The following is a 22939-nucleotide window of genomic DNA, read 5'->3' on the forward strand; positions in this document are numbered from 1 at the left end:
AGCGAATCCAATATTGTTGTTTGCGTATTGCTTTGGGTTGCATGCACTCGACCCATACGATGAGTCTCGAAGTGCTGGCGGGCGTCCTTCCGCTGAAAAATCGATTTTGGGAACTCTCATATCGATTGCTCATCCGATGCGATATCTTGAACCCGTTAGTAATTGCAAATTTCGAAAGGCTTGTCGAGCTCAATTCTCAAACCCGATTTATGTCCTTGTACTTCGATTACATGGCACAAAATATCAATCCTTCTTCATACTATCCCAACCGTGTCAATCTCTTCCATGCTTCTGATTCAACTGTATTCTTCGACACATCCATGAAAGACGAGATTCGTGGAATCCCGGATCACATACGTCCGCAAGTGATCCCAAGCATCTTTCATAGTAAATTTCGAGAAGTCGACTGCAACAACATGTTTTACACCGACGGGTCAAGCCTCGACGGCTCCACTGGCTTCGGTATATTCAATCAAAACCTCACCGCCTCATTCAAACTCAATGATCCTGCTTCAGTTTACGTCGCAGAACTTGCTGCTATTCAGTATACCCTTGGGATCATTGATACTTTGCCCACCGATCATTACTTTATTGTCTCGGATAGCCTCAGCTCAATCGAGGCTCTCCGTTCAATGAAACCTAGAAAGCACATTCCATATTTTCTGGGGAAAATCTGGAAGCGCCTGCGTGCTTTGTCTGTAAGATCGTACAAGATTACCTTAGTTTGGGTTCCCTCGCATTGCTCCATTCCAGGTAATGAAGAAGCGGACTCTTTAGCTAAGGCGGGCGCTTTACAAGGTGACATATATGAAAGACCAATTAGCTTCAGCGAATTTTTCAGTATCACTCATCAGAGAACCCTCGAAAGTTGGCTAACTTCATGGGGCAATGGTGAACTGGGAAGGTGGCTACATTCGATAATCCCTAAGGTATCGACGAAACCTTGGTTCGGAGGGATGGATGTGGGTCGGGATTTCATTCGCGTGATGTCTCGGCTCATGTCCAATCACTACACGCTGGACGCACATCTCCGGCGTATTGGGCTCGTGGATAGCGGTATCTGCGCTTGTGGCAACGGTTATCACGAAATCGAACATGTTGTCTGGGCATGCGCCGAGTACTGTTCTGCCAGATCTCAACTATTCGATTCCCTTCGGGCCCGAGGAAGATCACCCAATGTCCCGGTTCGAGATGTACTAGCAAGCCGCGATATTCTCTACATGTCCCTTATATACACGTTCCTCAAAACCATCAATATCCAAATTTAAATGCCCCTATCTTTTCTCTTATTATTCCCAGAAGTGCCCTCTTCCGCCTACCGTACCCCAACGATGGTTTGATACGACTCCAAGACGAGACAAAACATCTGTCGAATGAACCAACAACACGAGATCTACAGTACAACATCACACACGCAGCGCGGTGTGTTCCCGATCCGTATCTGAGCCGTACTACGAAATCGTCTGGAGGAACCCCTGCCGGCTCGAGGAAAACCGCCCGGCGTCCCAATACTTGATACATCCGTTCGAATCTGTAATCCTGGTCGTTGATTCCTGATGCCGGAAACTGAATGTTTATATCTCACCCCCCCCCCCCCCCTTCAGCCTTGTCCGCTCTCCCTCCCATGTCTCTGATACACAGATGTATGACTTCACCCCCTTCTCCCCTTGAATATATTCCCAAAACTTAAGTGCTTAGTTTTAGTTGATCAATATTTAATCTCGTTAAGAAATGCCCAACAGTACCACTAGTTTAAAATAGCCCTAATTAATTCCCCTTAATCTTGAACCACTCTTTCTAGTTATTTCTAGTTAATAAGCTTGTAAAATGTTCCGCTTAGTTAATAATTAATTTCTCCTACAATCTCCCTTCTAAAAATCATAAAGTGAATTACTATACAAAGAACACACAAAATTACCCGTCCCCCAAATCTTACGAATATTATATTATACACTCTTTTATATGTATAAGTTAGCGGTAAAGTTTTTTTTTTTTAGTTTCATTATATAAAACAAAATAATATTGAAATGTGTAACCCCCTAGTTTTAAGAAATTCAAAATGTAAAACAATGAAAAAATGGCACCTTTAAGCTAACGCATACGTGCCTTATCAAATAAACAAATTGAAAAAAAAAAAAGACTGAATGTTAAAGTACTACACGATATGAGGTGGTTAGGGGGATTTCCTAATTTGGCGCAATTGAAAAGTTCTTTCCTTATAAGGTAATGAGCCTATTTATTTTGGCACTGTTAGGGAAAGGGTTGTACTATTTTTGAATAACTTTTGAATGAAGCTATACTGCCTATAAAAGCATTAGAGTCCCATAGGGTTTTTTGCCGAAAATTAGTTATCTGTTGTATTGTATTCTGCATCACCACTGAATTACAACTAACAACAACTAAGATTAGCAGGTTTGTAAAGCGGGGGGGGGGGGGGGGGTCTAAGGGTTTCACCGTAAAAAACAGTTTTTTTGTCAATTTTTTTTTAGAAAGATGGGTGAAGCGAATTGATCGAAACTTTTGTACATTATACTACATCATTTCAATAACATTCTGTAATTTTTTCATGCACAAATATCTACAAGCGACTTTGTGATGAAGCTTTTTGTGGAAGGTCTCTGGAAAAACAAGATTTGCGGTGTTAACTGCCATTCAAAAACTACTTGGACGATATATTTCAAACTTTGCATACACATTCTATGTAAAAAATGCCTAACCCCTACGTTGAGTTTTTGAGATAATTGCGCTTCAGGGAATAAAATGAGAGAGATAATCTTAAAACAGAGAAAAGAGAAGAAAAAAGGATAATCCAATCGAAATCGACTCAAGAGCATCTTTTCTATACACTCAACACGAGTGCTTTGCGTCTTCGAAATCCGTACAAGTTTGATGCGTTAGGTGTAATACCATAATTTGAAACTATTTCTCAAATAGAGGTAAAGCAAACTTGTAATCAAACAAACATTAGAACGTTCTTCAAGAAGTCACACATCTCTTCCAATATTGAAGATGATCACGAACTGATTATTTTAATTCGAAAACAAAACAATTACTGAGCAGATTATCGTCAACATATTGGACGAATTGACAAAAGTTTTGCAAAAGTTTCAAAGGAAACAGATAATTTGCTCTAATTTAAAAACATACAATTCTAAAAGAAATATGTGCCATGCGTTCCATTCGATGTGTCGGATGCAAGCGATGCTGCAAATATTAAACTCAACCATATTTATAGTTTCTAGTTATTTTGGTGGTATCATCAATATTATATTTAACAAATTTAGAAGCTTTCAGTAATCAGTGGTAAACGATTTTCTTACGATTAATGAACAATATCTGAGCAGTTTCCCTCAGTAGGTTAAATTCTGGGTAATTTATATTAGTACATTAAAACATTTAAATATATATTTTGCATTGTCTATAAACCCATAAATTCAGAAAAAAAAATCTGCAAATGTTCACATATAATATTTGCTGACTTTAGATAATCCTAACGGTTTTGCAAGATTGCTGAAAGCCAGTAGAGCTAAGGTTCTTATTCTTGCTTTGTAGTGAAATCAGTAGTTTTTTGCACACACTTTTTGACTTCTGCCATAGTTTCAGAAATCTAGGAATTCTTCCGAACTATAAAAATCAGCGCACGATATTTTAATTCGTAAGCTCAATGTTATAAAAGGTACCGATTTCATAAAAAATTAGGATCTGTGAATGAATACTCAAATAGAAAAATAAATAGTAATTTTCAGTTGTCTGATAATATTGTCGAAGATAGTCTTTTACCCATTCCCCAAGAGAGTCAAACGAACAAAAACATGTGTTTTTTTCGGGATGTTTATGATTACGACATGATCAGTATCATTTAAATTGAAAATTTCATAAAATTGGCAAACTTCGGGTGAAGTCACAGAACTAGTAATAGTTGCAAGACGCCTGATCAGCAAAATAGGAGTTGAACCTATTTTCCGCATCTACAAATCGCCTGCCCGATCAGCAGATTTAAAGAAAATTTCGACATTATCTTTGTTCGGACATTAATGGAGATACCCTAGGCATTGGTTTCGTCCTCCATCACGGCGGAACACAATTTGATTAGCATTGATTAGTGTGAAGTTTCTTGAGACGGTTTTTTTTCGATATTTTTTTACTCCCTCGAATTTGTCGTCTTTTACACCTTATAAACGTGTAATCTAGAATACGTCGCATTTTCAAGCACCCCTAAATAATTTTTTACTCTTGAACATTCATTTTTGTAAGTTAATAGTAGTAATAACCGTATTCAATTCGTCAGTATGCATTATAGCCTTTTTTGCAACACATAACATATTTTAAGGGTATTTAGTGGCTATTGTCTTAGTTTTGGAACTGTTTTCACTAAGAACTTTTCATAATAACATTCAGTTTCCAGCGACTATCTCAAGTCATCAGAATTAATATATTTATGCAATAATTTTCGAGCCCTTTGTTGAATCCAGGGTGGACCTTGCTGCTGGTCGAGTTTGATTGGCAGATCCCCAGTGAATCAGTCACTTTGTAGGACGAACTCGAATGAACTTCGTCGAAGCCCCACGGCTCTCTTAAGTGGTTCGCAAACCCGAAGAAAAGTTTCATTAACTTTTTAGGAATGAATGGAAAATTTCTATAATTCTTTGAAATGGGCGGAAATTTCAATTATTCTTTGAACGAGCGGAAAATTTCTCATAATTCTTTTATGTAGCAGAAGGGAGTTGTGTTGGAAGAAAACACGGAGCAAATCTGCACTTCAAAATTTATTTCCAAGCACTGATGTTCACTCGTCGACAAATGGTTGGCAATTTCCTCTTATTAGTTGTTAACTTGTCGGCGATCCAATTGCAACTGATTCTCCGCTCACTACGGTTGCATATTTATGTGGGTGCAAAGACGCATTCGCATGGTACGTGCTGCTTCTGCTTCTTCTCCACTCGATGTGTTCGGGCCGACGGGCGATAACGGACTGATCTGCAACGAGCGATGGGGTTGCGTGCATCGCACCTGATAGCGTCGGCTCACGGCTTACATATACTAGGCTAGCTCGTTAGAGTGTAAACATTTGACGAGAGCGCGTCATAGAAATCGTCGGCGAAAACGATTACATGAAATTCATATATTGTTTGCTGCTAACGAATGATCGGCACCTGGTAAATCACAAGGAAGCTATGCGGATGTCCAAAACCTTTGCTATGATCAGAAAATTACGGTGGGCTATGTTTTCTATGGCATGCATCCAAATTCCCGATTTACATTAATAATCACATAGATACACTGATTATCCACTGTGTCTACACACCAAAAAAATCTGAATTTTATCGTTGACGTAATTGCAAACATGACATAATTCAACAAACCGTAATTTACGAAATGACGGAGCATTACCGTGTTCCGTTTAATTTTACATGAAACATATACTTTACATGCGCAATGATATAAAATTACACTTCCTACCATTCAGAACAAACGCTGTATGAGGAGTAAAATTACATGATTTACGAAAATAAACGTAATGTAAAATTATAATCAAACGTAAAACTAAGTCATATTTGATGCTCGTATATGTCAGGGTCACGACACGTAAAATTACACTATTTTTTGCTAGGTGTGTTGTGTACTTATGGCGTAATTTACGTCAAAAATCCATTCCACGCTATTTTTTCCACCGTAAGAGCTCGAATATTGTCAATTAACAACTTTCGAGAAATCCGTTTGTTTATCTCAACGATTTCTCTGACGTCACCGAAAACTGTCAATTCGCGGAATAGCAAGCCGTGGCGTCGGCTGGCGTTTTTCCGCTCTCTCTCTCTCTCTCTCTCTCTCTCTCTCTCTCTGGGGTGCTGGCTCTCCTTTCGCGGTTGCTTATTCGGTGGCACGATTTCGGCTGCTTACTTCTTCTTGGGATGATTCACGTTTGGTGGCGTTGGTTTGACTGAATGAATGATGCAATGCGGCGTTCCCTTATATAGAAGCAAATTTTCTTCCTTGGCTTCTGTTTGGCTGTTTGATTTGCTTCCTTCAGACCGCACTGCAGACTGAACACCCTTCTTGAAACAAAATCCTGGCAACGGGCCTGAGCCATGGAACAAAGTACCATTACAATGGGAATTAAACATTCCGCTTGATTGTAAGTAAACTCGTATCAGACTTACAGTCCCAAGGGTTGTCGTGAGTTTCGATTTTACCCTTCCTGTATGAGCATGAGCATGATGACCATACAATTCATAGTTGCTACTCCGTGATTGACCAGAACAAGCAAAATTGCACAGAGAATCAATGAATGAAGCCTGGGAGTAGCTTTCCATCCTCAATGTGCACGTTTCGAGGGTTCTAAATTTTGAGGTGTCAATATCGGCGCCGGCCACGTCCTTACAGTCATCGGGGAAGAAAGGGAATGTTAGTATGACAACCGTTGTTATAGAGACCGTGTATACCTCTGCATTTCTGTGGTTGTCACAGGAAGGCATTTTGGTTGGTTGGGGTGGGATCAATAGCTACAAAGATCAGGATTCACCTTGATAAATGATACGATCTATGCAACTCTCTGAAGCGTTATCATGTACTTATTGCTGTGGGCAGCCGGCTGCCGAGAATTAAGATTAAATTTATCCTTAGTTGTATTAATACGGAAATTCTTGGTGCGTGAAATATGCAACTTAAACTATCGGGAGTGTTGCTTATATTTAATAGAATTTTTCAATTGACAAGTTATTTTTTCGTGTTTCTTTGTTCCGGTGAAACTCAACAATCCTAGAATAATACGATAGTTCTGATAAGATTATGTTTACCGCTTCAAACTATCTCGTAATAGAAAAGTTGATACCTAATTAAATTTTAGTCGCCATTATAACCTTCCTGTAAGTTCTTCCTATTCACAATCTATCACAAGACTGAAATTATTTTCTTCTTTCTGACTAATGGAGTTTTTCATTGAAAAACCGCGGGGCGGTGGATTGCAGTGGTGTTGCATTTTCTAGCAGAAGAGCAGGCTACTAGACTTGTTTCATTCCCACTTCTATTAGAAAGTGCAAAACTAGTGAAATCCACTACCTCGGTGTTTTTCAATGAAAAACGACATAATATAAGCACATTATTTACACTACCTCACACCTCTTCCCATAACTCTATTGCCTAACTCATTTAATCCTAATTAATCTTTGAATTGTCCCTCTCGATACCTACAGGGGCGAAACAGGAAAAAATGAAGCATATTCTCCGGTATGTTACCTGCATACAACTACATCAAGTGCGTAATTGTGTACTAAAAAAGTTTTGAGTTTTAATACTCTGCAGATATGGCTGATGAAAAAACCGATGTATGTTTACATGATCTAGCATCGGGCATTAAATCAAACCACACCAAAAAATTAATGTATTTCTGGTTTACAACAAGTCAACTATTTGACAAACGAAGGATTCTTGATTTATTGTTTATTAGTAACACATACGGGTGGGCAATATTGGAACCACACCACAATCCGCTTGTATTGAAAATCGACCTTGTGTTCGCCGTTGCTGTGAATGACGATGCCGATTTATTTTATGATTTCAATAGATGCGATCACGATGCATTGAATGCGGAAATTTCACGTGCCAATTGCGCTGAGATATTAGCGACGGGCAGTTTGGATGAATCTGTGAATAATTTTTATCGCGAACTAGATTCAATTTTCCAACAACTTGTGCCTAGGAGGACACGCCCGAATAACTAACGATTTTGGTGGATTGGAGAGCTACGGAATCTTCGGAATAGACTGAGACAATCTCGAAAACGTTTCTTCAGAACAAGAAGCGAAGTCGACAAATCGTTGATGTGGGATTTGGAACGCGAATTCGAACTTATGAACGCAGCTCACTTTCGCTCGTATGACTCCCGAATTCAGTGCAGCAATTTTGGGCTCCCCTGCGGTACAAAACGTCCTCTGACGAAATCCCTGACAGCGTCAACTATCGAGAATTTGCCTGTAATATCATTCTCCGAACACGAGTTATATATCAATCTACACGATATTGACAGTTTAAAGGGACCGGGGTCGGACGGGCTCCAGCCATCGCTTGGCAATGAATGCTCTTCACCATTGGCTCTACCGGCGTCTATATTAATCAATCGTTTTCTTGCTGAGAATAGTTTTCCCAAGAAGTGAAAGGATGCTTTGATTACTCCAATCCACAAAACCGGCAACGTACATGTTGTCAAAAATTATAGAGGAATTTCAATTCAAAGCTGCCTCCCAAAAATCTTCACGAGTATGTTGTTAGATGTTATCTATACCCTTGTAAAACACATGATCAGTTAGGATCAGCATGATTTTGTAAGATACTACAACTAGCGCTACAGATGAACTACGTATCGACACTGATTGGAAAAGTGGAAAAACGACAACAGATCGATGCGGTGTATGTAAATTTTTCAAAGCTGTGGAAAAACTAAGGCGCAATGGATTTCCGAATTGGCTGACTAATTGGATCTCATCGTACCTTTCAAATCGCAGTACTTCTGAGCGGCTTGAAACTACCCTCTCTGATCAATTCCACGTTACATCGGGCGTTCCTCAAGGAAGTCTTCTCGGACCTCTTCTTTTTGTGCTCTTCGTAAACGACCTCTGCAGTGAATTGTAGTCGTCTAAAGTCATGTATGCAGATAATCTCAAAATCTATCCTGTTATTATAACTATGGTGGGCTGTTGCGCATTGCAAATGGACCTCGGTAGTGTCATGGATTTTGCACAGTCTCCCATTATTTTCGAATACTTGATGTGTTGTGCTCATGTAGAATGAGTCGTATTCGTGAACGATATATGTATCAATCTCGACCGTAAACTACGGTTGACTGCACATGTTTTTTTCCATCATAGCTAAATGCTACGCTGTATTTGGACTCAAACGCAACGCAACTTTCGTGATTTCAATGATATATAAATCTCTATACATTACACTGTTACGCAGTATTCAGAATTTTTTTTTTATTCATTTCGTTTATTTGATAGGCACAAATGCGTTAGCTTGGCGGTGCCAAATTCTTTTGTTTTTACATTTTGGATATCTTAAAACTAGGAGGTTACAATGTTGAAATATTTTTTTTTACAAAAGAAAAGAAAGTTTACAGCTATCTTAAGACTAGAAATAAGATTCAATATACAAAAGAGGGCCAAAAGATTTTTTTATGAAAATTTTTAAAACAAGGGATTCAGTTTGATATACAAGAGGGGGAGTAATAGTATTTTACGAAATATTTTACAGTTATCTTAAAACTAACAATATAGTTTAGTACACAAAAGGGGGAACAAAGTATTCAGAATTATGAAGCTACCACTTGGGTGCTGTATCACACCTATGCAGCGAAATTTGCGAATTATACTGCAACGATTCTTCATCCTTGTCTTACTTACACAACGTATCGGGAAGATCTTTCCGGAGAAATGATTTTTGTCCGGCTTATCAACTCATCGCACCCTATACGGCCAGAATAATCCACTGAACCAGAAGAGACGAAAGTGCTCGCTTGGAGGTTGAGGTCGGAGCTCCAGCGTATAGCAAGTTAGCGTCACGAAGCAGCAGGAGAATATGGTGATGCAGACTGTGAAACGATGTAAGTCACGTTGAGCGGTATCTCCAGATCAGTACAGATTTCGACATTAGTGATCGCTGTGAGTAGATCGATTACATAGCGAATGTCAGACAGCGAACTGACTAATGTGGGTGTTAACACGAACGATTGAGAAGATAATCATAGAAAAGCGGGAAAAGTCGGAGTATGGTAGATCCGTCGCCGGGAACTATTCGATTATCTCACGATCTTAGCAAACGAAAACGCTCATCGGTATGGGGATAAATTCTGCTGCTGGGAAACTCTCAGTAGGAATAGTGTAAATAATCGCTGGAGACTGTCCTAGTGGATAAAGCCGTCGGATTACTATAATAATTAGGACAGCAAGCTAGTAGAAAAATGGAAACAAGTGGATCCAAGACAAAGAGGACACCATGCGAGGGTAATGGTAAAGAGATGTACGTCAAGGTGGTCGACATCTAGCAGGTCAATTGTACCACGAAGGTTGGAGCGAGAAATAGCAGCTACAGAGAAAACGATTGGTATTAAAATGAAGTGCAAGAGCGCAATCCCTCTGGAAGTAATACCTAATGGTGGTACCGGAAGGATGAGGATATAAGAGAAATTTCCGCAGTACGAAGCGAGAAACAATGATCGTAGTAAGAATGCGAAAGTACCACAAGTCAGCAGCCCTACAGACACATTGTCTCATTCATCAAACTGATTCGGTCCTGCGGTCGTCGGCAATAGTTTTGAAAGTTTATCCAAATGCTATACATTTTCCATGTTAGAAATACGTGCAACACATAGACATACACATCATTCTATCGCCTATTTTAAAGAAGGAACAGTGCGCCCAGGAATCCATGCAAAGTTATTTTTTGTCACGATTGATGAATAGTAGCCATACATACTAGATTTGAATAGGGATCGAGGCCAAATATTGGAGCTATAAACAAGTAAAAATAATCAGTAAACGAACGAATAAACTAATAATAATAACCACTAATAATAGCACGATTTACCCTATTGAGATCCTGGAGTTAATGAAAAACATTAATAGCAGATTGAAACGCCTTACAAAAATGTTTAGTATATAACCTTAGTAATGGCGAAAATTTAATGGAACGTGTCATACCGATTCAACTGCTTTTATAATATGGCAGTAAATATTTCATAATCGTGCTTGCTTTCATTGTACACTGAAAACATACGGTAGACATTCAAACTCTGACCATCCTTCCCGGGAGCTATCATATTCCGCACAACTCTTGCCGAGGAACGGTTTACATTTGGCGACTTGCGTAAACTAATTTCGATCGAAGAATTTTCCATGGCCTCCCACACGGCCAGCCGGGCTGCCTGCCTGCCTACCACCTTGAATGTGGCCCCCGCAGTAATCCACTGGGCGTGAGATCGTCCGTCTGCATTGCTCACTCGTTTAAAATTAGATCTCACCGCAAAACGCAAGGCGGAAAATTCCGCTGCCAAATGAGCTGGAAAGCGGGTGAAATCGTGACTGAAACATCAAAACCGAGTAGAGGACATATTGTGAAACGCGTTATTACCGTGCGCCGACAGGAGGTGAGCTAATCGTTTTTACGTGTGGGTGAAGTCATATCCATCCGCGGGTTTTCGGATAATTTACCAACGGCACACATGTTTTTTGGCTTCTTTTATTTTTTTGTTTTATATAAATAGTTCATTTTTCCAAATCCATACTTTGTTTAATACGAAAAAACCTCTCTAAACTTACAATACGTGTAGGTACAGTGATCTTACGTGATCATACGAGACAAATTTAAAACTGGTTACTTTGCTGATTACAATTAATACATTAGTACTGCGTGTCTGGGGTACGGTCCATACTGCAGCGGGTAGTCTCTTTCCTATCAATTTGGCTTTGGTTCCGTATGATTTGCGTAAGCAACAATCAACCAAAATGGGAAAACAATAACAAAAACGAAAAAATGCGAATCACACGACCAATGTGTGTGTGTGTGTGTGTGTGTGTGTGTGTTTACTTTCCAAGAATGATTTTACGACCGGCGCCAATGTTCTGGCCGGCCTGGGAGGCTCCCTTGTTCGTTCCGGCTTGCAGTCCAATAATGCTCTGGCCAGCGTTCAGCTGTTCCTCGGTGAAGTTGCGCTTGCATTCGTCGGCCGGTTTCGGTCCCAGGTAGGGTCCGCTGAATTCCGGGTGTTTGTAGCACTGTGGATGGGAAAGAGATGAGATCGTTCGTTAGATGATTAGATGATGAAGAACAGGGTGGGTAGTTGGTGCTAAAAACTAGGTCAGAGTTAAGACACCCTTATAAGAAGGAGTTAACATCTACCGGTTGATTCCCGTTTTGAGTTTCGATATATTTGAAATGTAATTATTGAGCAGTAATACCTCGTATAATGAAGATGCCATGCGAGTAATGCCGGAATCCCAATAAAAATGTTTTGATGAAATTTTGACATTTATTCGTTATCTTCATATATTAACAAAAACGGATAAAATCTGTTAACTTATACTGTCTTCGACTACCTTTTCCAAACAATTGGAATGTTTTAAATATCCTGGCAGAATTGTATTTACAACCGCAAGGTAAGGTTTTTACCACTGCAAGAAAAGCACCTATCTTGATCAAAGCAGAGTTTTCGTGTTTCTTGATCCCTGTAGTTTTAGGAATAAATAGTTATGGATCATTATATACGCTAGGAAAAACATAAGATCTTCATAACCTTGTTCACTATCATGGCTGTAAAATCCCATCGCGTTGACATTTCCAGCTTATTAAATGTCGTTTGAAAAAAATGGTGCATCACTTCAAATGCAACATTCCAGTAAATACAAGAACTGTAGGACTGTTTGAAAAAATAAATGTTGGATTAAATGTCTCGTGGATTCTAAGTATAGCATTTCCAAGCAATTTGAGATTTGTTTTTAATTTTTTGTTTATGTTTCGCATAAGACTAGAAACATCATAATAACCATAAACGTTTTTGGATTTAATTTATTTCATGGTTTGTTAATTTTTATATTTTTCCGAATTCGGTTTCACTTAGGAGATTAGGATTTTCTACAGCCTTTGTTCTCGGCGGTAGTTGAGCTACTGAACAAAAAACACTCGCAGTAAACTTGAACAAAAAGTTAAAAAAACTAAAAACCGTTATTTTATTGTGAGCATCGGTAGGATCTAGTTGTGTAAATCTCAAATCAGTTTCACTCGTTGCGAACAAACACTGTGGCAATTGATTTTTAGTGTTGCAAGATTCGTCCCTCAGTTAGTTTATATTTACTGCGAGGAAAAATTCTTTCATGTCAATAATTTGGAATTTATTCCATTTAGTAAGTTAACTACTGCAAAAATGTCCTTTCATCGCAACCACTTGAACAAATACACGGAGAACGATGATTACCAGCGTAGTTTCAAACGCAAAATTCCTGCCACAGTACGGATAAGTGGATTCCATTACAAGTAACATTCGAGTCAAAAAAATTTTTGGTGTTGACATAACAGTTCGTGAGGAAAAAAGAACAGCAAACTTCCACAAATGCCCGTAAAATTTAAACCGGTTGGAATTAAACCGTTTGAATTGTCTCGCAAACGAGGTAGACGGACACACCTCACATCAATTGTTCGCGGCGGAATTTGCTTTAGCTAGTCACATGCGGCAACATTTTGTTGCTGTTGCCACATATAGCTAGGATAAAATCCATGGTGAATATTTTATGCAACGTCTGCCGACAGTTTTATCGTCAACAGCGGATTAAGGTCATACAGGGCTGATCCCAACATCTTGTATTATGATTTGGTGAAAAAACCGAATGCTTTCCGCTGTACTGTGTGGCGATTCCATCTTAGAGAACGCTACAAATGTCACCGAGCAGACCCGAGCAATTTCTCATGTGTTCAAACACCACGCAGTCCATGAACCATACATATGGTCGGTAGCAAATTGCACAACCATGAAAACACCACACACTAACTTCAACAACCTATAAATACAGGTGTACGACCAGGTTCTGGCGAAACCTGATGTATGTGTGAAAAACCTATGCAAAAGTGCATTCCCAACAAATTGCACGGTTCAAATTATTAACCCTAGAACGTTGCACTGGGATGCAAATGTACCCCACGAGAATTCGGAATTTACCGACCTGGGACCTAACCATAATTCAATTCAGAGTACCTAGTAAGAGTAGGAAAAGGTGGTATAACTAGTTTGCTTATAGCCTTCGTGGTAGCAGGTGTCAAAGTTAGCGTGGGGTACATTTGTACCCCAGTACACGGTTGCCATTAGCGTTTCGTAAGGTTTCGTGCTGTCAGTGCAAATGTGACTCTTGACAATATCAGTTTAAATACTGAGTGTTTTATTACGTAACTAACAATTAGTCTTGCAAATAGTATTATATAGTCGTTTTTAATCATTTATTCAATTAATTTAATTTAATTTTGAAGTAGAAAAAAATCGTTCTCATTTTTTCTGATTTTTATTGTTTTGTTGTTAATTTTTTATAGTTTTTCAAAATAATGGCTCGCAAGTATAATTTGCGCACAGTAACTGCTGTAACAGAAACGTTGCGTGTTACCAATGTATTACTGGTCAGAAATATTTTTTTCATTTCAATTTCCACCTCATTTCGTGGTATTTTCCAAAACCCAATTATTAAACTATCACGCTTCCAAGTAATTGAACTTTTTCAAAAATATCAATATTCCATTGTATACTGTTTCTAGACTATTCTTTCAACTTTTATAATCATTTGATTTTTTTCAAATCGTTTGAAAATTTGTAAAGTTATAGTAATTTTTGTGACAAAAGTCAAAGCCGCGATTTTTTACTTTTTTTTGTTCAGACCAATTTTTGTCTCATTGATGTAATAAATTCCGTATTTTCACTTAAATAGCTGTTTTCGCAATTAAAAATCGAAGAAAATGATGTATTATACATTTCTTTTGCTTGCATTTTTACTTGGAAAAATTGCGGTCAAATGCGTGGGGTACATTTGTACCCCAGTGCAACGTTCTAGGGTGGAAAACGTAAGTGCAACGTTCTAGGATTAAGACTCCAGTTTGGGGCAACGTTCCTGGAAGATTCATATCGCGCGATCTGTTCCTGTAGTCAGAAAAGTGACGGATAGGTCTATGAATTCGAAATCTTATGATGGTCCAGTTCCATTTTTACCAGGTCTAATCAGCTTCCATTATAGCAAGGACTTACAATGGTAAAACGACAAAGGAGACCAGTTTATTTGAAATGAGGTGAATCCAATTGTACCCTGGTAGAGACGTATTGGGTGATAACGAGGCGGATACTGAAGCTGCAAGGAGGAGTCACTGGTGACATTCTTCGAAACAACTAAGTATGATTGTCACTTATTTTAACTTTGTTCCATCGGTAGAATTTTTTTCGATTGAAAGAAAGGTTAAACAATACACACGATCTAGACATCACCAGGAATTTCGAGGGATTTATATTTTAGTTGAAATACTCTGAAATCCCTAACGAATTTTACAAGTTGAGTGGCATTTCTAATAAAACTGGGTTACAACAACTAAAATTCATAACCACGGTAATATCCAAACGTATTTCTTCACGAGTAATATTAGCCACGAATAACTTTTATCCTTTAAGGGCAAATACAAATTTTAACTCATTTCATCGCTATTCTGTTACAGTACACCCGAAAATTTGCAAAACTCAGATTATTGATTAAGTGTAAACCATGCTTGAGAACGCAGCAATTTATTTAACGCAGTTTTTCCTGAAAACTTGCAAAATTGTTGCCATAAACATTCTGTAAATCACCAGAAATAGCCATTGGAGAGTTGAGATGCTATTTCGCTGGTGTGGATAGACGGTTGAACTTCTAAAAGTCGGTAGTAACCAGCTAAATAAAGAAAAGTTGGATTCGAATATTGCGTGTTCCACTCGTCAGTAACTGACACCGACTTACTGTCAGTTAGACGATATATCCAATCTAGCTAACGTTGCTCTCACGCCTAAAGACAAGAGCTCGTTTTCTTACACTCGTCAGCGACCCAGAGTTTCTGTGCGTGGCTAACCGAGGCATCACTCGACATCAGCCAGTTGCTTTAGGCGTGCACAAATGTGTTGTGTGAACTGTTTAGAGTTCGTGTCTGACTGGCGCCAATTTGGCGTTATACTATGTTCACTCTACCGAGTTAAAATACGTTGTAGTAATTGGCAACAAGAAAAATGTCATCAAGATAGCGTTAAAGCACGTTTTAACTCGTAGTGTGAACGTAGTATTAGTTTGGTTATATCGTCTAACTGGCAGCAAGTTGGTGTCAGTTACTGGCGAGTGAAACACGAAACTTTTAAATTCAACTTTACTGAGTGTTGAGCACTTATGTGCAAATTTGTTTAATCATTTTTTCCTGCGGGAAATTCAAATGTTGCATAGCCATACGAAGTAAATTACTGTGGGTGGCTCGAAGTCAAATGGCTGAATAGCCGGAGAACTATCCGATATGTTTGTAAATCAGAACGATGCACTTTCTATTGTGTTGTTCAACATAGTGCTGAAAAGTACAATACGAATATTTCATCTACAAAAGGACGGAACCAATATCATGAAATTTTATATACTTCTTGGCAGGGCCGGCGGAACACGTGGGTAGTATGGGTAGTACTACCCACTCGAAAATTGCCGAGGGGGGAGGTACCCACTCGAAAGTTTGAAACAAACCAAAACCTGAGATTAACCATGTATGTGTCCCGTCTGAAATTCTCGATGCCCAAAAATTTCATATTTTTTCTTTGCTTTACATTTTAAATATCTTGAAAATATGGGATTATAACACAGTGCTACAGTGACTTTGTACTTTTCAAGTGAACTAATATAGGTTGTAGATCTCATCAAATGAAACTCAAAATAATGTATGAAAAATGTTGTATACCCTCAAAATCTTGATTCATAGCACAAATACTATTTTTCGGGATAAATTTTTTTGTATATAGAAACAATGTCAATAAACCTTTGCCTCTGATTCGGACTTGACAAGCGACAACTTCCATACCTGATTCCGAGCAAAGGTTAATCCGATTGGAATAATAGCGTTACGTTTAATACGTTTAACAGTGTTTTCTCGCCTCTGGCGAATAATAGTTAAATTGTGGAAGATCTAGGTCGGAAGTTAACCAAAATAAAATAATAGGACTGAAATACAGAGACACTTCGAGTTTTGGTTGTCCCATGTGGACTTTACAAAACTCAAAGCATTCTTTCTTCAGCATTCTTTAGCATTTCTTCTCCGTGGTGTCTCAAGACAATGCTTCTGTTTTCCCCATATAATTTATATGCGGGATATGTAGACAGTTCATGAGGAGTCTCTCCACAGAAGGAAAACTTTTCATGATTGTCTCCGCATTTTCCACACCGTGCATTGTTTCTACAATGGGTAACTCTTTGGCTCATTGTTTGCAACGCCGACAGCTCATGCTCGCGGCGCATAAAGGCAAGCAGGTAGACGAGGCCCGTTCAAAAGAACAAAGTTTCCAAAGAACAAAGATCTGGCGAAAGAATCGAAATGAGACTGATGAAAAATACTCCTCTATTTTTGCTTAACGCAATTGCTTGCATACCAGAATTTTCACTGAGTGAAGCAAAGGATTCTAGAAGGAACCAACCCCATATTTCGTAATTAAGACCCCTCTAGAAGACTACACCATCAACATCTATTTTCCGGGCGGGTACGTAGACAAAAAAATTGAAAAGAATGGAGTAGTTGGTACTTAGCTGTGGAACATTTGTAGTATCAGTAATCAACAAACCCATTTTCGCTGCGAAGTCGGCCATACAATTCGTTAACAAAGGGTGTTTCCAAATAGCCACCAGCTATAATCAGGGAATTATTAATTTTTATTTACACACGCCATGTCTGAACTTCCGTCATGCATTCTGAATCTTACTACCCACTCGGGAAAAAAGTGTTCCGCCGGTCCTGCTTCTTGGCTTCGCAGACTACATCGACATTGTTGGGGTCGATCACAGAGCAGTGGAAGAGGCGTTGTGCATTTTAGAAGACGGTTAGCATCGGATTGCCTATGAGCTCTGACAAGGTAAAGTAGCTGGTGTCTGATAGAGAACGAGGCTGCCCGAACGGGGTTGGCTCCGAGGTGGAAATAGATGGGCATGGTATGAGGTTGTTGACGAAACCATATTTCTAGTGATAGTAGCGGGATGAAAATGATGTGTTGCTGCTGCAAATTGGACTTTCTATGTTTTCGCAGTCAGCTATAGTATTCCAAGTAGCAATTCTGGTTTTATAGCACACTACAAGTGCATTCTAAGTTTTAAGAAAGGCTTCAAGAGTGTCATAAAACCTCAATTGTTACTAGGGATTATAGCCTATAGACACGCATGAAACTTGCTATATACAAATCGCTGATACTCCCTGTTATTTTGTACAGCCCTGAAGCATGCGCGTTCAAGAACGAAGACTGTTGAGTTATTTGTGTGTTCAGGAATCAGAATATATTGACTCAAATGGCACGTTCCCCGTATGTAGTCAGGGATTTGTGCCTAGCCGTGTCTTCTTATCCTTATTCCTGAGCGGAAGGAAAGAAGAAGGTGAAGTAGAATTGGAAAGGTAGGAATAATAGCAGCAAAATACCAAACAGCAGACAAGTTAAACTCACAAGTAGTTCAAATTGCCTGCGAGGAAGCCCAAAGTTCTTGACCACATTGGATAATGAACTTTAGAATGTCTCTGAGTTTCAGTCACCCAAACAGGGTTTCATCTATGTAAGGGTGGCCGAAAACATGAAATCGCAATCGCGTAGTTTGGTTCACAAAGATCACATGCAAATGACTCAGCGCGCTGAATAGTTGCCATGTAATAATTGAGTTTGCAGTGGCTGGTTAAAGCCCTGGTCAGCATGTCGCAATGGAGTTTCGAAAAATATAGGAGGTTTTTAGAAATCACTGGGCACGGTCGTTCTAGAAACGCCTTTATTTGGCGACCCGTTTGTAGTTTTCTCCAATAATTGCGGTGCTCGGACGAAACCCAGGACCGTACTTTTTCTCTTGTCTAACTTATCGAAACTGACAGGGCGGGCTAAGGACCAACGAAGTCAATCACTGCACCTGCCCTGGCAAATTCGTCAGCCCATTCATTAACACCGAAATGTCCGCGCACCCAGACAACGTAGATAGTGTTGACAACGCTTAGTTCTTCGATTTGGGTTCGGCACCCGATCACTCGCTTGAATTGTCTGAGCTAAAAGCCTTGATTGCAGCATGACTATCGGAGCAGAAGTTTATAACTTTGCCGGACAAGCTCTATTGAAGGGCCGATTGTACTCCGTACATAATCGCGAAGATAGCTGCTTGGAATACAGTACAGTATCTACCTAGCGAGTGAGACTATTTCAATTTCATTCCACGACAGCATAGACCAGCATCAGCACGTTTATCTATCATAGAATCGTTAGAGTAACAAACCACTTGCGGTCGTTGTTGTCTCTCTATATAGCCAGACATCCACTTCTTTCGAGAGGGAATCTTCACAAGGAGTGTTCTGTAAGGAAAGGTACATGTGAGTGTAATATCCCTAGGAGCAAGAATATCTTCACCCTATGTAATTATTTGTGACCACAGTCGTGCATGACTGATAGCAAGATCAACATGGTTACTGTTCCAAAGCCCAGTAACCTGCAGTACATATGGTGTTGTGGTGACAGCACCAGTCAACGCTATGAGCTCATTTTTCGTAGATTGTTTAGTTTTGACTGGACCGTCAATTGGTTATCTGTGTATTAAAGAGAAGAACTATGAGCTCAATACTCGGCGGCACTGTAGATAATAGGAAATTACGTAGACGCATTGGCAACAAGCTGAACAAACATGGAGATATCCAAGAATTGATAAATCACGGCAAGCCACAGTGGGCTGCATATGTTGCGCGAATGCCGAAAGAGACACCAGTTAAAGTTTTGATTAGCAAAGAGAGGTCAACGACTGCGTGGCAGACTCCGCATATACTGGCTGTGTGCAGTTAAAGAAGATACAGATGAGGCGGGCGTTCACGAATGCTGGTGAATTGCGAACCACGAAAGGGTATCCTGGAAATCTACAATACAATCAGTCATGATTCGGAGCACCCGAATCGTTCTGTAAAGTCGATCGAGAGTTTCATGTAAGTCAGCCGTCTGTTGCACATATTTCGTATGAATGAATATTCTGAAGAGCACCTGGAGACACCCAAATGTGCGAACGTGCTCCCAATCCGACCATGTTTTGATAGCACAATTATTTCCAGACGTAAGAGTTAATAACTATTGTTCTTCGTCGGCGAATTCCAAAGCAGGCTTTGAAAATGATGATCAACAACAATTTGTTGGCCAGAATTGATTTTAGGCATACTTTTAAAAAGTTTTTTATCCACTCTAGAGCGTACCGGTTCTTATATTGGTATTACCGGTACTGAAAGGTTCCATACCGTAGAACCGCTTATAGCCAAAATGGTTCGATACTAGGAACCCTGATGGCGATGTCCGGTTTAGATAAATTCTTTATAAGCTCAACAGTATGGGTAATTTCGGACTGCGGCTAACGAGTACATGACGGAAATCGATGTTGGAAACCAATGTGAAAGCCAAAATGGCGACATCCGGTTTGAATAATTGGGGGTGGGTATTTTCGGAATGAGGTTGACGAATAGACGACGGAAATCGATATCCGAATACATTTTAAGTGGCGTGGCGACTTCCACTTTAGATGAATGCTCTATAACCTCAATAATGACCGTCTTTACAGAATAGGATTAACAAGTAGATGACGGAAATCGATGAATTGGCTTCCAATTTGTATACCAAAATGGCGACAGCTGGTTTAGATAAATTCTTTTTCACTTCAACAATATGAGTATTTCCGGAATGGGTAAATTATGTAGTAGATGTATACTGTCCATGATCGCTTATATGTCCCGTTTTTTATGGTATTTCCTTTCTTTATGGGACAGATTTGTGATCATGGGAAGTATAGGCTGTATATTGTGAAGATATGGTTGTAGAAAATTTTGCTCAACCGGAAGTCACTATTTTGGCCTTCCCTCGTCGATTTCCATCATTTAGTTGTGAATTTAATTTTGAAAATTCTTTTTTGGGGACGGTTATAGAGAAGTCGATACCTTGATTTTCAAAATAGCGTAAAGCATCCGTTTCCATCATCTATTCGTCAAGTCCGTTCCAAAAATACCCATTTTCATCATCTTCTTGTCAAGAACGTTCCAAAAATACCCACATTGTTATGCTCTATTCATTAATTTTTGTACTTTGACGAAATGATTTGAAATAAGTATGTGAAGAGAACTTTTTTAACGAACTGAATTCCAAATAATAAACACTTTTTTACGAACTAATTCAATTTACGAACCTCTAGTTTGGTTTGTAAATGGAGGTCCCAGTGTACTTGAACTCAGAAAAAAATTGTCTAAATTTGTCGAGCTGTATTAAGTCTACTACACCTTGGAATTTTTTTAAAACATTTTACGTCACAAAGCGAATCAAAATCACATGTACGTTATTGCATGCGATGTTCAGTTTCTTCTAGGGTTTGTTCGAGCAATAGGAAGACTTGTTGTTTGATCATAGTCCTGCGATTGTATACTTTCAACTATGACTAGTTGTTGACGACCACCCCATTAATTATTTTACTAAGAATAACATTAATGGGGTGACCATCAACAACTAGAGATAATTTAAAGTAGTCTTCGAAAAAACATTGAAAAACGAATAAGAAATATTGATTAATGTTTACTAGTGGTTAGGGTGTACAAACAAATTGTCGCAACACGTTTGGAGAGGTAATTCCAGACGAGCGATTATTCGTGAAATAAAGTTTCTGATATTTAAACCAGAAGACAGTTTCTCGTTTCATCTGCTACTGTTACAATTTTTGCTCAAAATTGTTTTTTTTTGTAGTTGGCTTTCCGACCGTTCTCATAAACTACTCGTGAGTTGTTATAAGATACTAGCTGATTCCCATCGCGCGTTGCTGCGACTTTCAACGCAATAGGAGGAAAACACAATTTGTTGCGTAGCGCCATCTGGCGAGCAGATAATGCCCAACCAATGGCACACAAACATGCTCTATAACAAATGCCTACTATGTATAAATTTTGACGGCGATCGGTTAAGCCGTTTCGGAGTCCATAAATCATATACATACAAACATTGACTTTTATATATAGTTTATCAATTTATCAATTTATCAAAATATGTATTGTCTTGAATGTGGAATAAATACATTTTGTAAAACAATACCGATGGCATCATTTTTTGTAACTTGTAGTACAGTTGCCAATATGGCAACACTGCTGACAAGAATGCTTCGTCAATGGACTTTTCTAGCAATGCACTCTTGTTTCGGCAATTTTGAAATCTTTACTTCGAATGCCTTGTCCGAGACTGAAACTTTGTTCATGAAAACCATATGTCATCGAAAATTTATAAATTTTAAAAGGAAAAACAGATCAAATCCAAACATTACGCATGCTTCAGTTGATTCAATCGATTGCACACAATATCGAGATTCGAATAATTTAACTGATTCTGCACACAAATCCACCGAAATAAAATCCATTCACTAACACATCTTTTCGCATTCCCGCTTTGAAATTTCGACATTACACTGGCAATCAATCAACACTGAAAACTTACCGCTCGCGCTAGCGCGAATATTGTGCTGGTAACCTGGGCAATGTCCTTTTTTTCGTACAGGTCCACCGTCTGGAATACGTCCAGATCGGGGACGCCGTACTTTTTGATCGCCTGCTGGAACATGTTGATGTTTTCCATCATTTTGAACTGGGCACCGGAGGTGTTAATTTTGTTCACCGATCCCGGAGCCAGTTTGTTGATCAGTTTGCACAGGATGAAACCATCCCGCAGGGCATCTTCGTACAGGACGCCGACGGGGAACTTCTCCTGCAGGACCTCCTCAATCCAGTACTGTGCCTCCTTATCCTTCTCCAGGTCACGTTTGCCGGCAATCTTCAATTTTCAAAATAACAAAAAATTAGACAGGAACCATGTTAGTCCAATTAATTTCACTTAAGACTGATAGTTCTCGGTCATCCGTGTCACTGGTCAACACCTACCTTAGCACGAACTTGACGCTCCAAAGCCATTGCTTGTTGGTTTAATTTCGATCACTTGTCACAGACAAAAATCACTAACTAGAGTTCGGATCTCGGCACCTGGATCACACTTGCTTCGTCGAATCACTGTTCGGAACTGATGTCCATGGGGATGAAACGAATCGCTTTTAAACATAGGCTGCCTTGACTGACGCTGATCCTTACGCGCACCGATCATGCGCAGACGCAGCACACTCATGGAGAACCAGATGCGCACGCAGCTTTC

At 39.3% G+C, this 22939-nt stretch overlaps 1 protein-coding gene across 1 annotated transcript; it reads right to left on the reverse strand.

The window, feature by feature from the left end:
* Positions 1-11213: 11213 nt before the first annotated feature.
* LOC131690148 (muscle-specific protein 20) lies at positions 11214-22830 on the reverse strand. Its single transcript, XM_058975697.1, has 3 exons — positions 22675-22830; positions 22235-22567; positions 11214-11765 (listed from the first exon to the last, which is right to left on the reverse strand). The coding sequence occupies exons 1-3, from the start codon at positions 22702-22704 to the stop codon at positions 11574-11576; spliced, it is 555 nt and encodes a 184-aa protein (XP_058831680.1). The 5' UTR covers positions 22705-22830; the 3' UTR covers positions 11214-11573.
* Positions 22831-22939: the final 109 nt, after the last annotated feature.

The sequence above is a fragment of the Topomyia yanbarensis genome, chromosome 3, assembly GCF_030247195.1.
Source record: "Topomyia yanbarensis strain Yona2022 chromosome 3, ASM3024719v1, whole genome shotgun sequence".
In the NCBI taxonomy this organism is placed as follows: Eukaryota; Metazoa; Arthropoda; class Insecta; order Diptera; family Culicidae; genus Topomyia; species Topomyia yanbarensis.

Excerpts from the sequence above, each read along its gene's own strand:
- LOC131690148 (XM_058975697.1), bottom strand. The coding sequence starts at position 22,704 with ATGGCTTTGGAGCGTCAAGTTCGTGCTAAG. Across the intron at positions 22,568-22,674 it reads AGCGTCAAGTTCGTGCTAAG|ATTGCCGGCAAACGTGACCT; the intron begins GTAGGTGTTGAC and ends TGAAAATTGAAG. Across the intron at positions 11,766-22,234 it reads TATTCGCGCTAGCGCGAGCG|TGCTACAAACACCCGGAATT; the intron begins GTAAGTTTTCAG and ends TCCCATCCACAG.